The sequence below is a fragment of the Ranitomeya variabilis genome, chromosome 2 (assembly GCF_051348905.1).
Source record: "Ranitomeya variabilis isolate aRanVar5 chromosome 2, aRanVar5.hap1, whole genome shotgun sequence".
Lineage (NCBI taxonomy): Eukaryota > Metazoa > Chordata > Amphibia > Anura > Dendrobatidae > Ranitomeya > Ranitomeya variabilis.
In genome coordinates, this window is record NC_135233.1 from 450,978,031 (window position 1) to 451,005,584 (window position 27,554).

Here is a 27,554-nt window from a genome sequence, read left to right on the forward strand (position 1 = left end):
TCACTGGCATGTTCTTAGCCCCATAGCCAAAAAAGTCACAAAGTCACAGATGACCTTTTAATGGTAGTCTGAGGAAAGTTCTGCAGCTGAATTCACTTGTGCAAATCATCAAGATCTGCTGCTGGCAGCTCCTGTGTAATCAACAATTAATGACATCCCCAATGTGCTCGATGGGAGAGATATCTGGAGTCCACGGTGGCAGGATCAGGTCACGTGTGTCCAACATTTAGTGTGTAGCCAACAACCACACCATGGTGTATCCGATAGCCCCCTCCAGTGCATCTGGTGACCCCCCGTATATTTGATATTTTCCCCGGTTAATCCAATATCTCCTCATATCTGATCTACACCCCCCCCCCCCAGTGTGTATCTGATAACTCCCCCCGTGTATCCGATAACCCTTTCATGTATCTGATAATCCTTTGTATCCGATAAACCCCGTGAAGCCAAGAAACATCCCCATGTATCCGATAACCGTTCCGGGTATTCGATAACCCTCCCGCGTTTCCGATAACCCCCCGTGTATCCGATAACTCCCCCTTGTATCCAATCCTCCCGTCTGATAGCCCTCCCATGTATCCAATAGACCCTCATGCATGTTTCGCTTCCGCAGCCATAACGTCAAGCCGTATACCACAGTGCCGCCGTATACCCAACACACCCACCAGGCTGTATACCCACCGTGCTGTATAATCATTGCGCTGCCGTATACCTCCTGGGCCGTATACCCAATATTCTGCCGCATACCCACCGTGATGGCGTATACCCACTGGGCCGTATACCCACCGTGCTGGCGTATACCCACTGGGCCGTATACCCACCATGCTGCCATATACCCACTGGGCAGCCGTATACCCACCGTGCTGGCGGTCCGGGCAATACCAGTGCGCGATTCGCTTGGATACGACCCTTCTGCAGCACTCGGGTCAGTTCGCCTCCATTTTCCCTTTCTAGCTATTAGGATTGAATGCTAGTATGAACACCGCCCTAATAAGCTGCAGCGTCTCCTCTGATTTTCTCGTAAAAAAATGGAAATGGTGCAGCGAGCGTCCGCCATTATCACAGGCAGGCGGAGCAGAGCCCCGGGGATGGAGGGTGAGAGGAGCCCCGGGGATGGAGGGCGAGGGTCGCATCACTCAATTACACAATCAGGGTGACTCCACACAAACAAAGGAGCCCGGAAATGGGAGGCTCCCTCACCCCACAGCCCGGGTGCTGGCCAGTAAATACTCTCCTCTGACCAGGGCCGTCCATTAACACTCTCCATCTTGAAAGAAGACCCCAAAACCCAGCGGCGCCCCCTCACAGCCCCCGCAGTGTGTGTACGCAGTCTACGCACACTACCCATCTTCGTGAATAGCGCTGCTGCACTGCGGCTGTGCTGCGCCTCAACCCACCCCACTAGCAGGAACACGCCCACTGCTCTCAGATTGGCCTTCCATCCCCCAACGGCCACGTCCATCATCAGTCCTTGCATTGTGACTGGCTGGACCGTTACTATTTTCCCCACCCGGCAGACAGAGAGCAGGTTAGGCTGAGCTCGTTGATAAAGTTTGTCCAGTGTGCTTCCCCGGGATTCGCTGAGTGATAGCGGAGGTGTCGGCATCGCGGCAGCTGCTCCGTACACGGGACCCGGCCGCTCCCCTATTCCCCCCCCCGTTCCCTCAGACCCGTTTTTTTTTCTCTCTGGGATACGCTCCACACCGCGTCAGGAAACTGCCGGGACTCTAGGAGAGGTGAGAAGCGACGGCTCTCCGCCTAAGATGGCGGACACTGAGAAAATGGCGGCGGCTGGATGGGGATGGCGGGGCCTGGGCTGTGGAAGGGGGGTCCGTCTATCTGTATCTCCTCACATCACTGCGGTAATGGCTGAGGGTAAGGACAAATGTCAGGCACAGGGCAGCAGGGGCCACAGCATCTCCCCAGCTATGGCCCCGGCATGGGCCCTTTGTTTCCAGATGTGCCCCCACCTACATATCCGGCATCATATGGTGTAATGGTGCCCCCCCCATATATTACCTGGACACCCCCTATATAAGGCGTCATGTGGTATAATCATGGGGCCCCCATATATAAGGCATCTTGTGGTATAATCCAGGGTGTAATGATGCCCCCATATAATTACCCGGACACCCCCTATATAAGGCATCTTGTGGTATAATCCAGGGTGTAATGATGCCCCCATATAATTACCTGGACACCCCCTATATAAGGCGTCATGTGATATAATCCAGGGTGTAATGACCCCTCAATATATTACCTGGAGACCCCCTATATAAGGCGTCATGTAGTATAATCCAGAGTGTAATGATGCCCCCCTATATAAGGCATCATGTGGTATAATCCAGGGTGTAATGATTCCCCCCCATATATTACCTGGAATCCCCCTATATAAGGGGTCATTTGGTATAATAGCTTCCCCCCCCCCCCCATAGATAAGGCATAATGGGGCCCACACACAATATATTGCTTGGACCCCCCCACCTATATAAGGCATCATGTGGTATAATTCAGTGTAAATGGTGACACCCCCCATATATTACCTGGACCCCCTAATATAAAGCATCTTGTGGTATATTACTCCCCCCGCTCTCTCTCTCTCTCTCTCTCTCTCTATTTTTCCGTGTCCCACCCCATATTATATATAATAATCATGGCTGATTACACATGGACCCCCCAATACAATATCATGTAGTACAGTAGTGCCCCCATATATATTTAATCATCCCTATAACTGATCACACCTGGAGATGACCCGCCCCTCTGTATATATGTGGTATAACAGGCCCCCCCACTGCCACCATCCTGTCCCTATAATTGATGACACCTGGAGACGACCCACCCCCGTATATGACGACGGATGGTATAACGGGGCCCACACCTCCACCATCCTGTCATTATAGCTGGAGTCCCACGCCTATTCTGCATCATACGGTTATACCACCCCTCCAGTGTCATACTGGATGTGGCCCCATGTCCTCCCCTAGGGACCCTCTATATATATATATATATATATATATATATATATATATATATATATATATATATATATATATATATATATATATATATATATATATATATATATATATACACATACATTCTCGATATCTGGTGGTGATATCCCCCCCAGTCCATTTATATCCAGACTGATAATATTCATACCCCCACTATTACAGCCGTCCACTATATTCTTCATGATCACTAGTCATGTATCTCCCCCCCCCCCCCCCCCATCCACTATATTCTTCATGATCACTAGTCATGTATCTCCCCTCCATCCATTATATTCTTCATGATCACTAGTCATGTATCTCCCCCCCCATCCATTATATTCTTTATGATCACTAGTTATGTATCGCCCCCCCCCCCCCATCCATTATATTCTTCATGATCACTAGTCACCAATGGCCCCCCATCCATCCATTATATTCATTACATTATAATTATTTTCGCAATGATCACTATTCATGTCTCAGGCCCCCCCCGATTCATTATATTGACCACTATCACTAGTTACTGTTGGAGCCAGAAGTTTCCATCCACTATATAAAAAGACACATCTGCATGTTTTCTCAGTATCTGACATGAAATCAGAATAAACCTTTCCCGTTTTAGGTCATTTAGGATTACCATAATTATTAATATTTGCCAAGTGCCAGAATTACTATGCCTTTAAACAATTCTGGACCACCCATATGATGATGTCATGTGTTGAAGCTTCTGATAGTTTTTTTTTTTTTTGCAACATCTGAGATAATTAGAGACACACCTGTGGATGTATTTTAATGCACACCTGAAACACACTACTTCTTTGTGTAGCATCATGGGAAAGTCTAAAGAAATCAGCCAAGATATCAGGAAGAGAATTGTGGACTTGCACAAGTCTGGCTCATCCTTGGGTACAATCTCAAGATCCCTGAAGGTGCCTCGTTCATCCGTACAAACAATTATACGCAAGTACAAACAAGATGGGAATGTCCAGCCATCATCCCGCTCAGGAAGGAGACGAGTAGTGTGTCCCAGAGATGAACGTGCTTTGGTCCAACATGTGTATATCAACCCAAGGACAAAAGCAAAAGACCTTGTGAAGATGATGGCGGAAGCTGGTAAGATTGTGTCAATATCCACAGTGAAAAGAGTACTGTATCAACATGGGCTGAAAAGCCACTCTGCCAGGAAGAAGCCATTACTCCAAAGGAAACATAAAAAGCCAGATTAACCCCTTAAGCGACCAGGCCATATATTTTTATTTTTTTTTAAATCTGACCAGTGTCACTTTATGTAGTAATAACTTCAACATATCCCAGTGACTTCGAGAATGTTTTCTTTTTTTTTCGTGACACATTATACTTTATGATGGTAAGTTTAGGTTGATAAATTTTGCATTCATTTTATAAAAAATATCAGAAGTTTGACAAGTTAAAAATTTTTTGCAGTTTTCAAACTTTGAATGATTATCCCTTTAATCCGGATAGTCAAACCACACAAAATCATTAATAAATAACATTTCCCTCATGTCTGCTTTACATCCGCTCCAGTTGTGAAATGTTGTTTTATTTTGTTAGCATTTTAGAAGGTTTTAAAAATGTAGCGGAAATTTTTTTTTTTTTTTCCCCAAGGAAATTTCTAAAACCTTTTTTTTTTGGGGGGGGGGGGGGGGGAACCTATCCAGGTTTGAAGTGATTTTGGGGTGCTATATATTGGAAATCCCCCAAAAGTGATAACGGTCTTAAAAACTGAACCCCACAACGTATTAAAAATTGCTTTTGGATGGTTCTTTAACCCTTCAGTTGCTTTTCAGGAATTAATGCAAAGTGGCATGACGGGAATGAAAGTTTAATTTTCCACATACATTTTGTTAACTTTTGAACAGGCTGCTATAGCCAGCAAACTATGTTACTTGGCCATGAATTGCCACGGCAAACATCAGGACCACACAGTCAAGATCTCAGGGTGCCGATGAGTTTAAAGAGGAAGCCCCCACACTGTTAACTATCAAGATGCCATAGTCCCTACTGACCGCAGCATTTAAGGGGTTAAAAGACCATAGACTGTGCCAACACTGATCTTGGCTGTTTCAGCAAATTGTCAGCTATAGTGTACAGCTGCTGGATTGTCACCTGTATGGGGATGCTATTTTACATCGCAGGTCAGTAAAAAGACATTGGTGGTCGCTAAGGGGTTAATGTTTTTAAATGCACACAGGAACAAAGACCTTAATTTTTGGAGACATGTCCTGTGGTCTGATGAAACTAAAATTGAACTTTTTGGGCATAATGACCATCGTTATGTTTGGAGGAAAAAGGGAGAATCTTGGAAGCCTAAACGCCAACCCAACTGTGAAACACAGTGGTGGCAGCATCATGTTGTGGGGGTTTTGATGCAGGAGGGACTAGTGCATTTCAGAAAATGGATGGTATCGGGAGAAAAGAAGATTGTGGCAATACTGAAGCAACATCTCAAGACATCAGACAGGAAGCTAAAGCTTGGGCAGAAATGGGTCTTCCAAATGGACAATGACCTGAAGCACACTGCCAAAATGGTAAACAGTGGCTTAATGATATGGGAAAAAAAAAATGTTTTGGAGTGGCCATCACAAAGCCCTGATCTCAATCCTATTGAAACGTTATGGGCAAAGCTGAAAAGGCCGGTGTGAGCAAGGCGACCTACAAACCTGGATCAGTTACACCAGTTTTGTCAGGAGCAATGGGCCCAAATTCCGACCATCTATTGTGAGAAGCTTGTGGAAGGAGATCCCAAACGTGTGACCCAAGTCATTCAGTTTAAGGGCAATGGTACCAAATACTAATGAAATGTGTGTAAACCCTTGATTTTGCAGTAAGTAATAAAAATGCCCTAAACATTCTCGCTCTCATTATTCTGGCACTTGGCAAATAATAATTATGGTAATCCTAATTGACCTAAAATGGGAAAGGTTTATTCTGATTTCATGTCAGATATTGAGAAAACCATGCATATGTGTCTTTTTATATAGTTGATGGAAACTTCTGGTTTCAATCCTTCCTTCCTTCCGTCCGTCCGTCTCACTTGTTACCTTTTTTTTTCCCCACTTGTTTCCTCCTTGCTGCCATCACCTGGCTGAGTATCCAGAGCTCCCGACCTATTATTCCCAGTTCTGATGTGATATTGGTCGTCATGTTACTGGCTTACACTGGTCACGCTAATCCATGGAGGCTGTACTGGGGGGGGGGGGTGTATTTTATTTTTTTGCTTCCTCCTTGGGCTTGTGACTAGTGATATACATGTGCTCACATTTGTATATAGAGTATCGCAGGCCCCGGTATAATGTGCAAGGCTTGCCGATCACACAGGTCATGGGGGAGACATTGCTGCTTTGTGGATATATTGAGCATCGCAGGTGGGAAACGTAGGCAAAAAGCGCAAGTCTGCAAGGTGCCTGGACGCTGGCCAAGATGTGATGTCTAGACGACTGGGTCTCCAAAATGGCGCATGCTACAGATGGTGGTCCCAGGAAGGCGAGTTGGTGGCTGTGATAAAGGCTAGGATACTTGGAGCCGTGCAGCTCACTTTGTCCGGTGCAGACCATCGTTCACCCCCAAGAGGCAGAGAGAAGGGTCTTGGAAGAGATGACACCACAGTGCTCTATAGGGTGGAGGAGGCCAGACCCTCTGGAGCAGAGGTGGGGGGACCTCGGGTCCTGGCGTCATGGAGGTGACCTGATCTTCACAGGACCCCACAAGGTTATAAGGATCTGCTGCTAGCGTGCCTGTCTGACCAACTCCCTGATGAGGGTAACGGAGTCCTATAGGATATTGGGATCGCATCAAGCAGGGGTATATAGGGGTCTCCAACCTTGACGTCCTCATATACGATGACTTGCATAAATGTGCTGCAGATTGCGGTGCTGTCTGCTCATCCTCTGCTGTGAGCTGGCAGCCACGTACGCCGCCAAGCACCCATGTAGTACCACTGCCAGGTATGAGATAGGGGTGATGAGGAGGCGCCCGCCCTGGTTCACATCTGCGGGTCTGGTTTTGAGGTTTGGGGGTTTTTTTTTTTTTTTTTTTTTTTTTTTGTCTCCTTCCTGGAGAACAAAGGAGGTGTCCGCCCCAAGGTCCCTGCTGCACCACCTCCCTCCTCAGCCATTGTACGCCCCTGGATCCAACCCCCTCCTCCTGCTTAGGAGCCTGCGCTCCTTTGTTGTTAATCCTGCCATTTTTATCTTTACAAATTTGCAGCATAAAACAAAAGCTTCATTGCTTCACATCTCCCGCCCCCCTTCATCCCACTGCTGCCACTTTCCTCTCCCTCCTGCATTGGATGCAGTTATACAACCAGGGCCGTCACATTAATTACCCTGCCATGGGCAGGGAAACAAGTATTGATCTGCGGCCTTTGTCTGCACTGCTGGATGTCATCATGAATCTGCCCAAAAAAAATCTCTACATATAGCCAGTGGCTAAAGACAGTCTATTTCTCCCAGGTATCAGCCATTTTAGAAGGACGGAAGCTGGATGTACGTGACAGTGTATTGATTTGTACACCGCGTGTCTCATCCAATCAATGAATGCTGTAGTTATGGCTTGTCCCAACCTGCATGGCTGATAACAGAGAGAAATAGATACTGCCAGTTTCAACACATGTTAAATCATTGGTTTTCTGTTCCTAGTGCAATGTTGAAACATGCTCCAAGAAGAACCTTTCAATCAGGACCACCTTCATCTCGGGGCCGATCAGAATCTGCTGCTTTGGGGGGGGGGAATTGCCTCTGATATGCATATGATCTGATGGGGCTTGTAGTTTGTAGTAAGTTTGTGGCGACATGATCGGTCATCCGTTCTCATTTCCCCCTTCTGTTTTGTCTTTCAGCGTGTCCCCCTCCCCGCCCTGCCCATTGAGTATTTATTCTTTTTTTGAACATTCTTTGTTATCAAGCCGCCAAAGTGGAGAGTGCGATCGCAGAAGGGGGTGCTTCTCGTTTCAGGTAGGTCACTGACTGCACCAACTAATGCCCCAGTGTGGAGGTGGGGGTTATAAAGGTGTGTGGAGTGTGGCAGTGGGGAGAGAGGTATAAAAGTCTGCAGTGGTGGAGTTGCCCTACTGTGGTGGTGGGGAAGGAGGTATAAAAGTCTGCGTTGGTGGAGTGCCCTACTGTGGGGAAGGAGGTATAAAAGTCTGCGGTGGTGGAGTGCTCTACTGTGGTGGTGGGGAAGGAGGTATAAGTCTGCAGTGGTGGTGGGGAAGGAGGTATAAGTCTGCAGTGGTGGTGGGGAAGGAGGTATAAAAGTCTGCGTTGGTGGAGTGCCCTACTGTGGGGAAGGAGGTATAAAAGTCTGCGGTGGTGGAGTGCTCTACTGTGGTGGTGGGGAAGGAGGTATAAGTCTGCAGTGGTGGTGGGGAAGGAGGTATAAAAGTCTGCGGTGGTGGAGTGCCCTACTGTGGTGGTGGGGAAGGAGGTATAAGTCTGCAGTGGTGGTGGGGAAGGAGGTATAAAAGTCTGCGTTGGTGGAGTGCCCTACTGTGGGGAAGGAGGTATAGAAGTCTGCGGTGGTGGAGTGCTCTACTGTGGTGGGGAAGGAGGTATAAGTCTGCAGTGGTGGTGGGGAAGGAGGTATAAAAGTCTGCGGTGGTGGAGTGCCCTACTGTGGTGGTGGGGAAGGAGGTATAAAAGTCTGCGGTGGTGGAGTGCCCTACTGTGGTGGTGGGGAAGGAGGTATAAGTCTGCAGTGGTGGTGGGGAAGGAGGTATAAAAGTCTGCGGTGGTGGAGTGCCCTACTGTGGTGGTGGGGAAGGAGGTATAAAAGTCTGCGGTGGTGGAGTGCCCTACTGTGGCGGTGGGGGAGGGAGGTATAAAAGTCTGCGGTGGTGCAGTGCCCCAGTGTGGAGGGGTATAAGTCTGCGGTGGAGTGACTCCTGCTGGGTGTTGTGGTGTAACTCTCGCTCTCTCTCATTGCAGTGCTTCGTCGGGTGGAGGAGGTAGGGGTGCCTCTCAGCACTATCCCAAAACTGTCGGCAACAGGTAGGTGTCTGTCCAGCAATTAAGGATGAGGATTTTCGGCAGCACATCTCGGTGAACCTGTCGTGCTGTACATCCGGTGACCTTATAAAGCATAGTGACGCACTGACTCTGAACCTACTGATGATTGACGTCCTGCTGGCAGGGTCACTGTCAGAGGTGACTGTCAATAACTGGGATGCCTGTGAAGAAATTAGTAGATTACACAAATTCTCTATAGCTGGTGATCTGCTCTATTGTTTCCCGCATGTACATCGCAACATGTCGACAGGAGGGATTGCACATGTTGGGTTTGTAGAAACTTTAGGTGCAGATTTTTCAAGTCAGTCAGAAGTGGATCCGGCAGGACCGAGCCCGTCGCCCTTGTGCTTCCACTTCTGCCTTGGCTTTAAGAAACTGCACTTAAGGGTGAATTCACACGTTGCAGATTCTGTTGCTGAATTTTCGGTGGGAATATCGCCTGTATACTTATGTATTAAATGTGAAATTGGTTAATGTCTGAGCAGATAGTCCGTAGTACGGGTGCACGTCACATTCTGTATTATGACTGCAACTTTCAAACCTCTCTGGGTGATCCCATGGAAATCTAAATTTGGTTAACCCCTTAAGTGTTGTCTAGTGCTGCTTCGGGGGGGGAGAATGGTGATGTGAGCTGCACTAAAGTTGTGGCTGCTCTTTTATTTGCCAATACAACTACTCAAAAGTCTATCGCTTTAAAGTCTCATCCCCCAGAGCACTAAACTTGTGTACTGCCAACCTGTTCCGCAGCAACTTGCAGATATTGCGCGCCATCTAAATTCCCCCATCAAGCATGAATCTGCATACAAGTATATAGGGGGGACATGGCCCCCAACAAATCCTAATTAGTTGCCAAGAATTATACATTTAGACATACATTACAGACAAAAAGTTTGGACACACCTTCTCATTTAAAGATTTTTCTGTATTTTCATGACTATGAAAATTGTACATTCACACTGAAGGCATCAAAACTATGAATTAACACATGTGGAATTATATACTTAATAAAAAGTGTGAAACAACTGAAATTATGTCTTATATTTTAGGTTCTTCAAAGTAGCCACCTTTTGCTTTGATGACTGCGTTGCACACTCTTGGCATTCTCTTGATGAGCTTCAAGAGGTAGTCACCGTGAATGGTCTTCCAACAATCTTGAAGGAGTTCCTTGAGATGCTTAGCACTTGTTGGCCCTTTTGCCTTCACTCTGTGGTCCAGCTCACCCCAAACCATCTCGATTGGGTTCAGGTCTGGTGACTGTGGAGGCCAGGTCATCTGGTGTAGCACACCATCACTCTCCTTCTTGGTCAAATAGCCCTTGCACAGCCTGGAGGTGTGTGGGGTCATTGTCCTGTTGAAAAATAAATGATGGTCCAACTAAACGCAAACCAGATGGAATAGCATGCCGCTGCAAGATGCTGTGGTAGCCATGCTGGTTCAGTATGCCTTCAATTTTGAATAAATCCCCAACAGTGTCACCAGCAAAGCACCCCCACACCATCACACCTCCTCCTCCATGCTTCACAGTGGGAACCAGGCATGTAGAGTCCATCCGTTCACCTTTTCTGCATTGCACAAAGACACGGTGGTTGGAACCAAAGATCTCAAATTTGGACTCATCAGACCAAAGCACAGATTTCCACTGGTCTAATGTCCATTCCTTGTGTTCTTTAGCCCAAACAAGTCTCTTCTGCTGCTTGCCTGTCCTTAGCAGTGGTTTCCTAGCAGCTATTTTACCATGAAGGCCTGCTGCACAAAGTCTCCTATTAACAGTTGTTGTAGAGATGTCTGCTGCTAGAACTCTGTGTGGCATTGACCTGGTCTCTAATCTGAGCTGCTGTTAACCTGCGATTTCTGAGGCTGGTGACTGGGATAAACTTATCCTCAGAAGCAGAGGTGACTCTTGGTCTTCCTTTCCTGGGGCAGTCCTCATGTGAGACTTTCTTTTGTAGCGCTTGATGGTTTGTGCAACTTTACTTGGGGACACTTTCAAAGTTTTTCCAATTTTTCGGACTGACTGACCTTTTCTTATAGCAATGATGGCCACTCATTTTTCTTTACTTAGAATTTGTATTATGGCAAGAAAAAAACATCTAACAATCTACTCAGTAGGACTGTCAGCTGTGTATCCACCAGACTTCTGCACAACACAACTGATGGTCCCAACCCCATTTATAAGGCAAGAAATCCCACTTATTAAACCTGACAGGGCACACCTGTGAAGTGAAAACCATTTCCGGTGACTACCTCTTGAAGCTCATCAAGAGTGTGCAAAGCAGTCATCAAAGCAAAAGGTGGCTACTCTGAAGAACCTAGAATATAAGACATTTTCAGTTGTTTCACACTTTTTTGTTAAGTATATTATTCCACATGTGTTAATTCATAGTTTTGATGTTTTCAGTGTGAATTTACAATTTTCATAGTCATGAAAATACAGAAAAATCTTTAAATGAGAAGGTGTCCAAACTTTTGTTCTGTACGTACATACATTTCTATGAACCATAACACCTGCCCAGCCAGGAACTCCAAACACACTGAGGAGCTCGGCCGTGCTGTTGGTGTGCGCGCTCATCGCTGACTCCCACCTGCAGTACAGGACCAAGTGGCACTTGCAGACAGTGTGCTGCTCATTGCTGGCTCCTGATGATCGCTACGGCCGGGCACTGCAGTGGTGCTGAGATGCCGATTTGAGTACAGGCAGAAGTACTCGCTATACAAATTGAAGGGGTGCGCCCACCCCCACTTTCTTTAAAGGGAGTCTGTCTGCAGAGAATGACTCTTCAAACCAAGCACAGGTGCTTGGTGTGGCCAGTTGGAGAGAAAACAAGTAGGTGGGAGGGGTGCTGAACTATTTGGCCACACCAAGGGTGCACCGAACGCCTATGCTTGGTTTGAACAGTCACTCTGTGCTGGCAGTCCCTATAGTAGCTGTCGTGTTGCTCCCATAATGCAGACCCTGAGTGCACCCTTGCTGCAGCAGTTCTTGCATCCCACCAGGGTTTTGTAAGTTAGGATTTTATGTATTCATGGTGTTATGTTATATTGGTCGTTTCCATGTGATTAATGGCCACCTCGTAGTTTCCTGTGTCCTCACGACCTTTTATGAGATAATGGGGGGGGAGGGGAGGTGGCTTGGGGTCCTGCTTTATCGTCTTTATAATCCAGATTGGCTGTGTACCTTGTCCCTCACTTTGGCTCTTTGTCCCACGTTTGATCGTTGGCAGGTGGACAGCTGTGAACTACAGTGTATTGCCAGGATTTTGATTGGGTGACATTACCTGCCCAGAGAAGATCGTCTGAGAGGCCCAAACGTTCCCCCACGTCCCCCAGACTCTAACTCGCTGGTGTATTTCTTTAATACATCCGCGCGTCGTGCAGTTGCATGCAGCGCGCGTTAGTTGGAGCGGACTCCGCGGGTTGTGCGCCTGTAACGCACAGTGACTCAGCCTCGCGGAAACGCTGGTGTGTATACTTCTATACGGTGAAGGAAGACCCCCTCTACCTCCTCAGTGCTGTCATCTCTGCTGCTTAAGTTAATGGGCTGCATTCGGAGACCCCTGTAACGATGAATGAGCATGCATCTATACCCAGAGGTCGTCAGTTTACCTCTGCCTGTTATTGACTGTATACTTTTTAAAGTGCCCGTCAGCAGGATTGTGCTCATTAAACTACACACATTGTAAGGTCGGCACCATTATACTGATTACAGTGATACCTGGTGATGAAATCTGTCTTGTGGTGGTTGTTTAATCTTTATTCTCAATTTTGAGTTAAATATAAGCTCGTGCCCCTGAACGAGCGCGCACACAGGCCGCCCCGGAGCTCGAGGATATCATTAACTCAAAACTGAAAATAAAGATTACACAACAACCACAAGACAGATTTCATCACCCAGGTATCATTTTAATCAGAATGATGGCGCCGACCTGACCCTGTCTGTGGGTTACTTGTGCACAATCCTGCTGACGGGGGCACTTTACGATTTGCAGAAAAATAAAATCTAAAATGTTCTAATATACTGTATTAAGCCCGTGTGCCTATATTTTCTCACAGTAGAGGGCTTGTTGCAATGTTATCCAATTTACTGACTGTAATAAGCTTCCACAGACCTTGGAGGAAATGCTGCGTATTTACTGCTGCTCCGTGGTCTTGCTCCACAAGCGGGTTTTTGCACTAGTCTCCCATGATAGCTTGTTTCTTTGTTTACGGTTTGCATTACAGCCCGACCCAAGTTAACAGCGTTGTGCATGTTTGAGGCTTATCTGCTTGCCTTGCAGAGCATTGCTCCAGGCTAGGGGTGCTCCAGCTGTTCAGGAGCATCCACTCATAATACCCCCTCTCTGGATACGCTGGGAATCGTAGTTTCACAACAGTTAGTCCCAAAGCACACGCTTGGCTTATAAGACCCTTCTCGGACCAATGCATTGAAACAATTGAAACAACCCCTCAGCTGTGACAATAGTAAGCAAGGATTGGGCTTTCAATGTCCGAATTTATACAGATACAAATTGCTTACAGCAAGCAGTGATCTTGAATCCTGCTTCCTATTTGAATTGAGACGTTCAGCATCTCGTCTGACGTCTCGTCCCATTCGTCTCCTATAATGTCTTAGTGCGAGGACAGTGACAATCGGCCACTCGCTCAGGAAGCACAAGCGACCTCATTAGAGGATCCATGCATTACTGCCGTTCATTTGTGCAGGGTGGAATGGAGACGTTGCAATAATGGGACTGAATTTTGGAACTTTTTTTTTTTTTTTCCCCTCTCCGGCAGCGAGTACCTGGGGAAAACCCCAGGGCCTGGCGTTCAAAGATGGATTCCTTCACGAAGCACTAGACGAGATGTTAACTCCACAAGTAACTCCGCCAACAACACTGCGCACACCTCCGCAAGTGAAAAAGAACGGCACGATGCAATCTTTAGGAAAGTAAGAGGGTAAGTGAGCGAGACCCCAATATAGGGCGGGAGTGAAAAGTCAGGTGCTAGAAGTGAGTTATTTAAGGTCTAATATGCACAAGTTCTTCTGTGGAGCGCTCCTCGCTGAAAATCGGGACCCTCTTCACTGCCACAGTTTAGCCCCTTATAAAACCCCTCACAAAGGAAAGCTGCTTTCCCTATTAGAGGCTGATGGAATCGTCTGGTCATGTGCTGCTCAGTCAGTAATCATTGTGTGGAAAGCTGCATTAAAAGAAAGTCTGACTCCTTTAAGATGGCCAGACATATGACGAAAATAGGCCAACGATTGGGACAGTTTCCATGAATGTTATTACAGGCGATCGATGGGGGTCTGAGCTGATGGGACCCTCTGATGTCCATGAATATTGTTAGTGGTATTGGGATTTTCTAGATGTGAATGAGTTAATAGGCGAACAATGTTGTTATTGGGACACCCGCTGCCGTTCTATTAACTTTTTTTTTTTCTCCTCCAGCATCTTAAACAAGCTTGCTCCTGAGAAGTTTGACAAGCTATGCCTTGAGCTCCTCAATGTGGGTGTAGATTCCAAACTCATCCTCAAAGGAGTCATACTGCTTGTAAGTAAGACCTAAGGGGGCAGATACTTTCTGTAGCACACCGTGTTCACACACATCTTTCCATGCGCCTGCTGCCAGAAAAGCCCAAGATCTGTGGAATAGCTTTTCTTTAAAGGGAAGGTGCCATAAAAAAAAAAAAAAAAATTCCAGCGATTGAAAAAAATGTAAAGAATTAATGTTTACATTTTCTTAAATATTATCATTTGTTTTTAATTTAGTAAAATATGAAAAATTTTAAAAGGTTTGGCATTTCCACTTTTAAACACTAGGGGGAGCAGCTAATGAAATTTGACAAAAACCTAGTGTACAACTAGCTCACATTACTGCACTGCAGTAATTATGGGCTGAGTCTGCTGACATGTGCGTGACGTCACTCCTCTCCTCCCCTCCCCTTCTGGTGTTTGCTAGGGGATGAGCGGATTCAGGAACACAGTGTGCAGCCATTTTGTTGGTGACTGCAAAGTTATACTGACAAGTAGACAGTCACCGAGGATGGCAGGCAGCAAGGATTCTGGGAGATATATGGTGGAGGGAGCAGGGTGACAGCAGCACAGAGTATTTCAGGAGAGCAGTGTGCTGGTCTATGGGGGGCACCCTGTTTGGTGCGCAGAGCAGCCAGGGATTGTACATAGAGCGCTGTCTTTTATACACATGGATGGACCGTCTCCTCAGAAATCCAGGAAACATTTCTGCTGATTGATGGCCTGTTCTGATCCAGACTTTGCATGCAGACCCCATTCCTCTCCTCAGAACCTGTCCTGGCGATGTGTGAAAGCGAGGTGACAGGCGCAGTCCGGGGTGATGCTGGGAAGGAAATGTAGCCATATAGTAACGATAAACATGAGACCCCTCTCTTCAGCTGCCTTACCAGCCCTCCCCTGAAGGCACCTAACTGGAGGTCATGCTGCCCCCTCTATTACCCCAGACCCGCGTGCAGCTGCTCAACCGGAACCACCCTAGATTGGAAGTATCTGCAGAAAGGGGACCCATAGTGTTCTCACATAATACCGCCATATAGAGCACACAATACCGCCGTATAGAGCACACACCTAATACTGTCCTATAGTTCTCACATAATACCATCATATAGATCGCAAATAACGACGCCAGTGTTCTCACATAATACCGCCATATAGAGCACACATAATACAGAGCACACAATACCGCAATATACTTCACACATAATACCGTCATATAGATCTCACATAATACCACCAGTGTTCTCACATATCGCCATATAGAGCACGCATAATACCGCCATATAGAGCACGCATAATACCGCCATATAGAGCACGCATAATACCGCCATATAGAGCACGCATAATACCGCCATATAGAGCACGCATAATACCGCCATATAGAGCACGCATAATACCGCCATATAGAGCACGCATAATACCGCCATATAGAGCACGCATAATACCGCCATATAGAGCACGCATAATACCGCCATATAGAGCACGCATAATACCGCCATATAGAGCACGCATAATACCGCCATATACATCACACATACCGCCATATACATCACACATACCGCCATATACATCACACATACCGCCATATACATCACACATACCGCCATATGCATCTCACATAACGACGCCATATAGATCTCATATAATACCGCCATATAGATCACACATAATACCGCCATATAGATCACACATAACGGGGGAGAGGACTGCATAGGAGAGGATTAGATACACGGCTCAGTCAGTATCATACAGGATAGGATTAGATACAAGGCTCAGCACAGTATCACATAGGATAGGATTAGATACATGGCTCAGCAGACAGTATCACACAGGATAGGATTAGATACACGGCTCAGCAGACAGTATCTCACAGGAGAGGATTAGATACACAGCTCAGTCAGTATCACACAGGATAGGATTAGATACATGGCTCAGCACACATTATCACACAGGGTAGGATTAGATACATGGCTCAGCACAGTATCACACAGGATAGGATTAGATGCATGGCTCAGCAGACATTATCACACAGGATAGTACTAGATACACGGCTAAGCACACAGTATCACACAGAGGATTAGATACACAGCTCAGCACAGTATCACACAGGAAAGGATTAGATACATGGCTCAGCATCACACAGAGTAGGATTAGATACATGGCTCAGCAGTCAGTATCACACAGGATAGGATTAGATACATGGCTCAGCAGACTGTATCACACAGGAGCGGATTAGATACACGGCTCAGCAGACTGTATCACACAGGAGCGGATTAGATACACAGCTCAGCACAGTATCACACAGGAGAGGATTAGATACACAGCTCAGCACAGTATCACACAGGAGAGGATTAGATACACAGCTCAGCACAGTATCACACAGGATAGGATTAGATACACAGCTCAGCACAGTATATCACAGGATAGGATTAGATACACTGCTCAGAGTCAGCACCACAAGGGATAGGATTAGATTGCCTCTCCCCCTCCCCACTGATACTTACGGCTCCCTGCTGAGTCCTTTCTCCCTCCCGTCCTTGGTCTCCTCCTCCTATAACCGCAGGGCTCCTGCCATTATCCTTGGAAGCTGGAGCTCACAGAGGCAGTGTGGGCTCCAGGAAGATGGTGCTGATCTCCTGCCTCTGCTGTGCTGTGGACGGCTCAGGGGCGTGGCCAGACCAGAGCAGGGAGCAGCTTATAATGATGGCTTTAAGGTACCTTCACACTTAGCGACGCTGCAGCGATACAGACAACGAAGCCGATCGCTGCAGCGTCACTGTTTGGTCGCTGGAGAGCTGTCACACAGACAGCTCTCCAGCGACCAACGATGCCGAGGTCCCCGGGTAACCAGGGTAAACATCGGGTTGCTAAGCGCAGGGCCGCGCTTAGTAACCTGATGTTTACCCTGGTTACCAGTGTAAAATGTAAAAAAACAAACCGTACATACTCACCTTCACGTCCCCCGGCGTCCGCTTCCTGCACTGACTGAGTGCCGGCCCTAACAGCAGAGCGGTGACGTCACCGCTGTGCTGTGCTTCCACTTTACGGCCGGCGGCGGCGCTCAGTCAGTGCAGGAAGCGGACGCCGGGGGACGCGAAGGTGAGTATGTACTGTTTGTTTTTTTTACATTTTACACTGGTAACCAGGGTAAACATCGGGTTCTAAGCGCGGCCCTGCGCTTAGTAACCTGATATTTACTCTGGTTACCATTGTAAAACATCGCTGGTATCGTTGCTTTTGCTGTCAAACACAACGATACACGGCGATCTGACGACCAAATAAAGTTCTGAACTTTAACCAACGACCAGCGATATTACAGCAGAATCCTGATCGCTGCTGCCTGTCAAACTCAACGATATAGCTAGCCAGGACGCTGCAACGTCACGGATCGCTAGCGATATCGTTTAGTGTGAAGGTACCTTTAGAGTCGGCTCCCGACCGCAGATCTCTATGGCCAGGGCTGCCGTAATTGCAGAGTGTAAGTGTCGTGCAGCTTCACTTACACTCCTGCAAAGCAAAATGGCGGCGCCCAGTGGCTGAAAAAAAAAATAATAATAAAAAAAATGTTAAAGTTAAAAAAAGGAAATTTGTATGAAAAATTGTTTATATAAACAATTATTTTTAATACAAAAAATAAAATGCGGCACCTTTCCTTTAAAGGCTTTGAGATCTTGTGCTCTGTTCTTACTGAACTGATATCAAAACTGATCATAGTCCCCAATTTATTTATTTTTTATTTGCACCCCAATTTGGTTTGGGTTTCCCATTTCAGGGATAACCTTTATCCCCCATCTTCAGTTTGTTAAAGCAAAAAAAAAAATTAGATTTCCTCGCCCTCCACGGGGTCAGCGCAGAGTTTCTGCCTCTGTTTTATTGTCTAAATTGCTGAAGTCACAGTGACAGCGCTGGATTTGGGGTCGGTGAGTAAAGCCATGTGCGCATTTTGCTTTTAACAGTAAAAACTGCAGCTGTGGATGGAAAAACCCTTTTAATGCCATCACACATAGTGATGTGATGTGCACCATCTGATGCGTATAGGGTTGGGATTGGGGGTATTCATACCGCCCCGGATATTTAGGTGCCGTGTTCCTCTGCTCTCCCCTCTGTTGAGCATTCATGTGTATGGGGTAGTTGGGGTATGACTTATGTCCGCAGGGACACTCATATGACAACTGTCTTTTAGTCTGATGCTTAGAAATCAGCCTTGTATAACTAATTTTCTCGTGTTAATGAGCCACTGGACACTTGGAATAATGAATTTTATTTATGGTGTTGTGGAATAAAATGTAAAAAAAAGTGCACAGATTAATCCAGCTCTTTACTTATGCATGATCTTTGTCTTCTCAGATTGTAGACAAAGCCCTCGAAGAGCCAAAGTACAGCTCACTCTATGCTCAGCTATGTCTGCGATTAGCAGAAGATGCACCAAACTTTGACGGCCCACCAACCGAGGGTCAACCAGGGCAGAAGCAAAGCACAGTGAGTGTGGTCCCCTATCAATCCGTAGCCTCGCGTATCGGTTTTTGTTTTTGTTTTCATGTATTTTTTTTTATATATACCTTCTATCAATTAGTACAAACTACACGGTGCTTGTTTTTAATTTTTCCTTAGACGTTTAGACGCCTCCTAATTTCAAAACTTCAAGATGAGTTTGAGAACAGATCGAAAAATGTTGATGGTAAGTGTGCAGCGTGTCCACTGTGCGTGTAATGTGGCTCTTTGGAGGAAAGTCCTCTTCATGTGTCTGTAACGTGGTGTCCGTCTTTTGTTTGTGTTTTCTGCAGTATATGACAAAAGAGACAGCCCCCTCCTCCCTGAGGAAGAGGAACAAAGAGCTATTGCCAAAATCAAGATGCTGGGAAATATCAAGTTTATTGGGGAGCTTGGCAAGCTTGACCTTATTCATGAATCTATCCTTCATAAGTGCATCAAAACAGTAAGTATGGGGACACTGCAAAATCTTCAGCTCATGTACCTTACACTAAAATAGGGCCAATGATTAAATCCATAGGCTGGCGACCTAACAGGTCCAAGACGTTATGTCTGGACTGCTTTGGGGCCTTTAACAGAACCTGACGCCTTGGGAAAATAATGCTATTAATTTTCTTTTCAGTAGTGTTACAATGCTGCCTGTCCGCCTTTTAGAAAGTGCAGCTACTGCAAGATATTTCTTTCTGGAACCTGCCAGCTTTCAGTCATGCCCGGATCGGCCACAGGCACCGCTTGCTATGCTGTAAGCTTGGCCTGTCACTTGGATAGCCAGCTCTGTGCAAATGCACTGTTAAGCGAGCTGTCAATCAAACTGCAAGGGTCCAGTATAGTGAGCGATGACTGTAGCCGCTCTGTGTCCGGCCACATGACTGAAAGCCGGTGGCTCCCAGGAGGAAATGAGGAGTTTTTCTCCCAGTAGCCGCTCTTTCTGTAAGGTGGCCAGGCATCATTGGCATGCAGATTAACACTATATCTATAGGTAAATGGCATTTTCCAAGTTTCGTAAGGCTCAGTGAGGACTCGCCCACATTGGGCAGTGCCTAATGAGCCTTTAATATATCAGCATGGAGTGTGTATTTGTCGCATGCATTCACTATAACTGCACTTCAAAGCCCCCTATAGGTTGCTTTGTACCCTATAGTCTATGATTTCAGACTAGTGTGTGAACCTTTTTTAGTCTATTCACGTTGTACTATTTATATTCATTAGCTTTTGGAAAAGAAGAAGAGAGTCCAACTTAAGGACATGGGAGAGGATTTGGAGTGTCTCTGTCAGATAATGAGGACTGTGGGGCCTAGATTAGACCATGAAAAAGCCAAGGTATGATCATTTATATATGGTCACCATCGCTGTAAACCTTCAAGAATACTGTGACCATTTGGTTTTTGGTTTTTCTTCTCTAGTCCTTAATGGATCAGTACTTTGCCCGGATGTGCGCCTTGAAGTCTTGTAAGGATTTGCCAGCAAGGATTCGTTTCCTGCTGCAAGTAAGTGTGTTTTTCATGAATTTTTGTTCAGCATCATAGCCAATTTCCTAGAAGATTTGCGCTTTTTGATTCATATTTTAGGGCTCCTGCCTATAAAATATTTTTGTCTTTTGTAGGATACTGTGGAGTTGCGAGAAAACGGTTGGGTTCCTCGCAAAGCTTTCATTGACAATGGACCAAAGACTATCACACAAATCCGCCAAGATGCAGTGAAAGTAAGAGATTTGAGCAGAACCTTTTTGGTTCCGTGATCGGTCACAAGTACAAGGATATCTTATTTTAACCCTGTGGGATCTGTCACATCAATGCTGTTCTTTCCCATGTTTTCCATAGGATCTAGGAGTCTTTATTCCTGCTCCTATGTCGCAAGGAATGCGTACGGACTTCTTTTTGGAAGGACCATTCATGCCACCAAGAATGAAGCTTGACCGGGACCCTCTTGGAGGACTTGCTGACATGTTTAGGCAAATGCCAGGTGGGGGTGTTCTGCTTTGGGAATTCCTAACTATTCTTACCTGATTTTTGTACTGACGACAGCATGTTTCTTCTTCAGGCAGCGGAATAGGCACTGGTCCTGGGGTTATACAGGACAGGTTCTCTCCAACCTTAGGACGTCATCGCTCAAATCAGCTGTTCAACGGGCATGGTGGGCACATCATACCTCCTGTACAGTCCCAGTTTGGTGAAATTGGAGGAAAAACGTTCATGAAAAGCCAGGTAAGGTTTTGATGCCAATTCTAACTGGCTTCTATGGTGCCTTGTAAGATTATCCAGTCTGATGCAGAACACAAAGGGGCCAGCAAACTTGGCAACTTAATAGTTTTGGGCTACTATTTCATGTTTCGACTACTGGAAAAAGCACCAGGTCTGCAGTAATAGTCAGTATCTCCTGTGTTTTAGAATGGCAGTCCTAAAGAGTAAAAGTTGCACGGTCAAGATTGAATCTTCCTACTTAATTGTGCTCATGAATATAATATATAAAAATTTTAATAACTTTTTTTTTTTTGTTTTGCTTTAAAGGGACAAGGTCCTTTGTATCAGAGTCAAGGGCTCTTATCGCAGCAAGGACAGTCCAAAGATATGCCTCCTCGGTTCATTAAAAAAGGGCAGCTTAATGCAGATGAGGTACGTATCCCTGACAATGGGGGGGGATGAAGAAGACTATGCCCGATGATTAAGAAAAGACGCGTTATTACGAGGACAGAAACTGGCAATCTCCTCTTTTATCCCCCCCCCCTCATCTTTTTCTTACTCTCTATCTTCCTGCCCCTTCACCCTAATCTTCACAGCTATCTCCTTTTTCTGGAGTATCCAGTGTCCTTTGAGCAAGATTATGAGATATGAGGGCATTCTTACCATTCAGTAAATGAAATGTGTGGGTTTTGTTTAAAGGGTAATTTCATCATTTCTGACCCGAACCTCCCCCCCCAAAAAAAAAAAAAAAAATTCCCTTCCAGATCAGCTTGAGACCGGCTCAGTCTTTCCTAATGAATAAAAACCAAGTGCCAAAGCTTCAACCTCAGATAAGCATTATGCCCCCTCGCACGCAAACGCCACCTATGGGACAGACTCCTCAGCTTGGCCTGAAAACCAATCCACCACCCATCCAAGAGAAGCCTGCCAAGAGCGTGAAGAAGCCTCCACCATCGAAAGAAGAGCTACTTAAAATGACTGTAAGTGACTGGAGTCGGGCTGTTGGTGTGTAGATTTCTAGCAATAAGTTGGTCAAGTTGAAGCCAAAAACAAACTATTGGGTGCTGGCGACCCCACCGATGGCTAGAAAGCAAGCAGTGTGGCACATGGTGATTGACACTTCCTCCAATAGTAGGTTGGGAGGAGATGTCCGGGTCTCAGAATAGTTAATTATGCAAATTGTCTTTTCAGAAAGGAAGAGAGCTAGAACTCTAGTGCCACCTATTGGAAGGTAGCAATACTACAACATTGACTTGTAGGATTGCTACCTTCCAATAGGTGGCACTAGAGTTCTAGTGCTCTTCCTCTCTGAAGAGACAATTTGCATGATTAGCATATTACCCAGAGGAGCGTGTCGATTTCCAGAAGGAGAAACTATACTTCTTGGATTTCAGGATAGTTAGGCCTAGTTCACACATTGCGTGTTTGCAAAGCAATATCTGCATGCAGATTTCACACTTCACATATCACCAATGTGTCGATGAGATTAGTTAAAATCTACTCTGCTGCAGAAATTCTGCACCGAATGCTCAGTGTGAACATGGTCTTAAGGACACTCTAGAGATTAAGGAATTGTTGTCTTCCTCTTACCAAGATCCTTTCATTTCGCCAAACTAAGAGGTTGCTTAAGGTCTTTACTCTCCACTTGAAGGAAATATGTCAGCAGGCTTTTTTTGACTATTTAATCTAAGAGCAGTATGATGTAGGGGCGGAGAGCCTGATTCCAGCGATGTGTCACTTAGTTTTTTTGGGTGTAAGTAGTTGTGATAGCATCAGTATTCTCTGCTGCAGAGCTCGAAAGCTGAGGCCTGTATAACCCCACCCACACCACTGATTGGAAGCTTTCTGCCTATGCACAGTGTACACAAGAAGCTGCCAATCTGTCTTGAAGGTGTGGCTGGACCAGGAGGTTTGAGACGCCTAGTCCTTTAGTGATGATCTTCTGATAAAACTCAGCCTAGTAAAGTGACACATCGCTGGAATTGGGGTTTCTCCCTCTTCATTGGGGGAGACACAGGAAACTATGGGTGTCTTCTGCTGCTACTAGGAGGTTGACACTATGCAAAGCTGGAATCGGGATTTCTGCCCCTACATCATGCTGCTCTGATAAAAGGAAGTCATAAAAGGTAACGCCCAGATGCAATAGGTCCCTTGGACCACAAGAACCCCTTGTAGATGAGGTTACCAGTCCGATTGCTGTGCCCATGTTGTCACCATCTTTTTGCCATCCTTCGGAGTCTATGATCTTCAATAGTTTGCATTTGGTTATTTTATGCTGTCAGGAAGCATTTGTGACGGAGTACTTGAACAATGGGAATGCTGCCGATGCCATAAACAGCGTGAAAGAAATGAGAGCGCCCAAACACTTCATCCCAGAAATGATCAGTAGGATCATCCTTCAATCACTAGACCGGTCTGATGAAGACAAGGAGTGCGCGAGCTCTCTGATCGGGGTCCTGCGGCAAGAAGGTGTGGCCACCAGTGACAACTTCATGCAGGTAAAGTGGGGCGTCCGGTTCAGGTCTGCTGAGACGCTGTGCTCCTGTCACTGACCACATCGTTTTTTGGGGGGTTTTTTACAGGCTTTTCTAAATGTGCTGGACCAGTGCCCAAAACTGGAGGTGGACATACCCCTGGTGAAATCTTACCTGGCACAATTTGCAGCTCGGGCCATAATTGCTGACCCGGTGAGCATTTCTGAACTGGCTCAGCCCTTGGAGAATGGCACCCATTTTCCTTTGTTCCTACTCTGCCTTCAGCAACTGGCCAAGCTTAAAGATCGGGAATGGCTGACGGAGCTGTTCCAGCAGAGCAAAGTGAATATGCAGAAGATGTTACCGGGTGAGTGTGCTTGGCTGTGAAACTGAGGTACGGACCTACCACGGTCACTTTACGATTGCAGAATCTGCACGTGGCATGCCCTGAAAACTGCACGGTCTAAACAGAACCTTACCAGATATGCCATCATTGTCTAAAACTTGGGGGTCCTTCACTGATCCTGAGAACAAAGGGGCTGCAACTTCGGCTTATGTTCACTTTCCTCCGTACATTGCCTGGGTCACCTGGCTGTGCCACAAGCTGCGTCTTGTGAAGGAGACACTTGCAGGGGTTTTCCAATTATTGTTCCTCTCGCAGCGTATATCACAGCTCTGTGTCAGGGTGCCATCACTTTATAAAATGGTCAGCCCCTTTTTAGTACTAATACATGATATGCCACAATGGTAGACGACTGATCCTTGTTTCTCCTTACCCCTAGAAATCGACCAGAACAAGGACCGCATGCTGGAGATCCTTGAAGGAAAGGGCTTGAGCTTCCTATTTCCTTTGATGAAACTGGAGAAAGAGTTGTTGAAGCAAATCAAGATGGATCCGTCACCACAAACCATCTACAAGTGGATTAAGGATAACATTTCTCCTAAACTTCATGTAGATAAAGGATTTGTGAATATTTTGATGACCAGGTGAGTCTCCTGAAGGAAAAACGCGTGTTCACACTTAGCGGGGGCCAAACATGCGCTGATAAGTCTGTGAGTTGATCACTTTTGACTTATTTTCCCTCTTTGCTTCCCTTCAGCTTTTTACAGTATATTTCTAATGATGTTTGCCCAATGGATGATGATGATCAGACAGCAGCGCCATCAAAGGAGCTGCTGGAGCAGGAGAAGCAGCTGCTGCTGTCTTTTAAACCGGTGATGCAGAAGTTCCTCCATGACCATGTGGAATTGCAAGTCAGTGCCCTCTACGCCCTTCAGGTGCACTGCTACGGTAAAAACTTCCCCAAAGGTACGGTGACTGCTCTCCTCGTCATACCTGCACTGTGGCTGCTGTCGTGCATCTCCTGTCTCCCTAACATGTCTTGTGTTTTCAGGCATGTTACTGCGCTTCTTCGTCCATTTCTACGATATGGAGATTCTAGAAGAGGAAGCCTTTTTGGCATGGAAGGAAGACATCACACAGGAGTTTCCTGGGAAAGGAAAAGCTTTATTCCAGGTAAGATGGTAGCAGAACTTTTTGGTGGGGGAAATAAGTTGTAACTTTTGACAAACCCTGAACTTTTCACACCAATCACATCTGCAGGTTGTGGACGTGTATGTCTCCTCGCACTGATCTGCATTGATAACTGGTGTGGGCACATGAGTTTATTGTGGTTCATGAACTCGGCTGTTATTTATCTTTGTTGTTTCTGTTTGTTCCCCCCCACTTGGACCTGCACTAGCACATGGGTGAACACTGATCCATGTTAGGTCCGTTGCACACCTGGACTGAAAATACGAGAGTCCTTAGTCTATAGACTCCAGTTGTGTGTAGATACCTATTAGCAATGCTCCACGGGGGAAGGGGGGGAACGTGCAAATTGGCACTGCCCTATAACTTTGGAAGGGAACCTTGGGGTATGTACTCGTTCACTAATTGCAGCAGAAAAATCTGCAAATTGTTGTGTTGGCAGGAAAAACCAGCATAACATTTCTCCTTCACTTTTTCCCATTCATTGGTATGGGTGAAATCTGCAGCAAAAAAAAAAAAACACAGAACGAATTGACATGTAAGGAAAAAATAAGCAACATGTGCATGAGTGTTAAGGAATCCCATTCACGTTGCTGGTACTGGGAAATTCTTCAGGGTTTTGTGACCTCTTCACCAAAAAAAATGCAATAAAACCAATACGTATGTGCAGACCCTTAGGCCGGAGACACAATGCTGCGAGATGCGGCCGAGTCTCGCTGGTTAAAAGCAAGCTGTGGCACCTGCACTCCGGAGCGTGCAGCTGCATTGCAATACATGGAGCTGCACGCTCCGCTCCACAGTGCCGGTGCCACAGCTTGCTTTTAACCAGCGAGACTCGGCCGTATCTCGCAGCAGTGTGTCTCCAGCCTTACTGGTATTAAAGTCTCTTAATTTGGCCCATGGCTGCCATGACAGTCTACAGGCACCCTGTGTTTTTTTTTTGTTTGTTTTTTGTTGGTATAATAAAGATTATATTTTTGGTGAGGCATGAAGGGGTAAACTGCTACATCCAGTTGGTAGAACACATTTGGGATTGTTGAGGATTTCCCCTGTAATGATGACATTGACCCCAGTTACAGGGTGCAAACATGATCATGGGGGCTGCAACATAAATTGGCTTGGCACCTCCTAGTTTGTATATACAATGTTCGTGCACTTTCAGCTGCAAGTTCATCTAGTAACTTTTATGCAAAATTGCATGCAGCTGGATATTTTTTTTTTTTCCACATTATTAGAGATCGATCTCCTTACAACTTCCTTTACAGTGGTCGTCGACTGTAACTAATAGTGGAATGGCGGGTTCAAGTTTTGTGAAACTGCATAATATCTCCCACCAGTTATCCACATGTGAGGCCCGAGTCCTACTTGATTGATATATATTTTATATATAATTTTTTTTTTTTTTTTTACCTTTGCAGGTGAACCAGTGGCTGACATGGCTGGAGACTGCAGAAGAAGAAGAATCTGAGGAAGAGGCCGACTAAAGAACCAGCCAAAGCCTTAAATGTTGTGCAGACATACTGTTGCTATGATGTAAACTACGTTTCTTTGACCTAACCACTGCGAAAACACCATTCCGCTGTAACGTTTTATTTTTATTTTTTTTTTGCTTGTTATATCTAATGGAACGAGGCATGTCAACTAAGGATCCTTCTGCCTAAAAAAACAAACAGGTTTTTAAAGTGTAACGTCTTAATCAGTCAGCCATGCAATATTTTTAGAGTATCTGTAATGTTTAGATCCGTGTATAATAAGCAGCATGCAATAATTACACCCAAAGTTCTCAACAGACGCTGGTCAATGGGAAGGACTCTGCTGCCAAAATTGAGAAGGAAAAAAAAAATAAAAAAACAAAACCTGATTAGCAACACTGAATACTGTAGATGCACTTTGCTCAGTGATACTTGAGTTGTTGCAATATTTGGTTGTTACAGTGAATCTATAACTGTAAATCGATGGTTGTTGCCGTATAGTATATATTGCCTGTATTTCTACCTCTAGTAATGGGCTTTTTTTTTTTTTCTTTGTGCTAGATTTTAATATCTTCAAGCCTGGGCAAGTGCACAAATCTTTAAAAATTAAAAAAAAAAAAAATCAAAAATAGAAAAAATCTAAGAAAAAAAAAAAAGGAAAAAAAATATATATATATACACACCTGGTTTACTTGCACAAATTCTGCTCCATTTTGAAAGATCGATCGCTGCCCTGGAAAGCGATGCTTACAATGCTGAGGGGAGGAAAAAAAAATGAATTGGTCCTCGTAGTATTGAAACTGAGTAATTTATCAAAACCTGTTCATGCCCTGATTTTATATACTTGTATCTATGAAATAAACATTGTGATACTTGA

At 45.6% G+C, this 27,554-nt stretch overlaps 1 protein-coding gene and 1 non-coding gene across 3 annotated transcripts; both read left to right on the forward strand.

Moving 5' to 3' along the window:
• The first annotated feature begins 1,489 nt into the window (after positions 1 to 1,489).
• EIF4G2 (eukaryotic translation initiation factor 4 gamma 2) lies at positions 1,490 to 27,554 on the forward strand. 2 transcript variants are annotated; one of them, XM_077287260.1, is made up of 22 exons: positions 1,532 to 1,736; positions 7,855 to 7,969; positions 8,942 to 9,004; positions 12,244 to 12,481; positions 13,793 to 13,954; positions 14,449 to 14,551; positions 18,877 to 19,008; positions 19,141 to 19,207; positions 19,314 to 19,465; positions 20,230 to 20,340; positions 20,424 to 20,507; positions 20,624 to 20,722; positions 20,841 to 20,982; positions 21,061 to 21,224; positions 21,528 to 21,632; positions 21,965 to 22,180; positions 23,483 to 23,698; positions 23,783 to 24,041; positions 24,457 to 24,661; positions 24,775 to 24,983; positions 25,069 to 25,190; positions 26,624 to 27,554. In XM_077287260.1, exons 4-22 carry the CDS (start codon positions 12,402 to 12,404, stop codon positions 26,687 to 26,689), a joined length of 2,694 nt encoding a protein of 897 aa, XP_077143375.1. In that variant the 5' UTR covers positions 1,532 to 1,736; positions 7,855 to 7,969; positions 8,942 to 9,004; positions 12,244 to 12,401; the 3' UTR covers positions 26,690 to 27,554. The 2 variants fall into 2 exon arrangements, with proteins under 2 accessions (XP_077143376.1, XP_077143375.1); XM_077287261.1 differs by lacking the exon at positions 12,244 to 12,481 and having other exon boundaries at positions 1,490 to 1,736.
• LOC143810857 (small nucleolar RNA SNORD97) lies at positions 21,671 to 21,857 on the forward strand. The gene has a single exon (XR_013223235.1). It is a non-coding gene; the product is annotated as a small nucleolar RNA SNORD97 (small nucleolar RNA).

Bases quoted from the DNA above. Each gene is read 5' to 3' on its own strand.
- EIF4G2 (XM_077287260.1), top strand. From the start codon at position 12,402: ATGCAGCGCGCGTTAGTTGGAGCGGACTCCGCGGGTTGTGCGCCTGTA. The intron at 14,552-18,876 runs GTAAGTAAGACC...TTGTCTTCTCAG, and splicing joins TCAAAGGAGTCATACTGCTT to ATTGTAGACAAAGCCCTCGA. The intron at 20,341-20,423 runs GTATGATCATTT...TTTCTTCTCTAG, and splicing joins TAGACCATGAAAAAGCCAAG to TCCTTAATGGATCAGTACTT.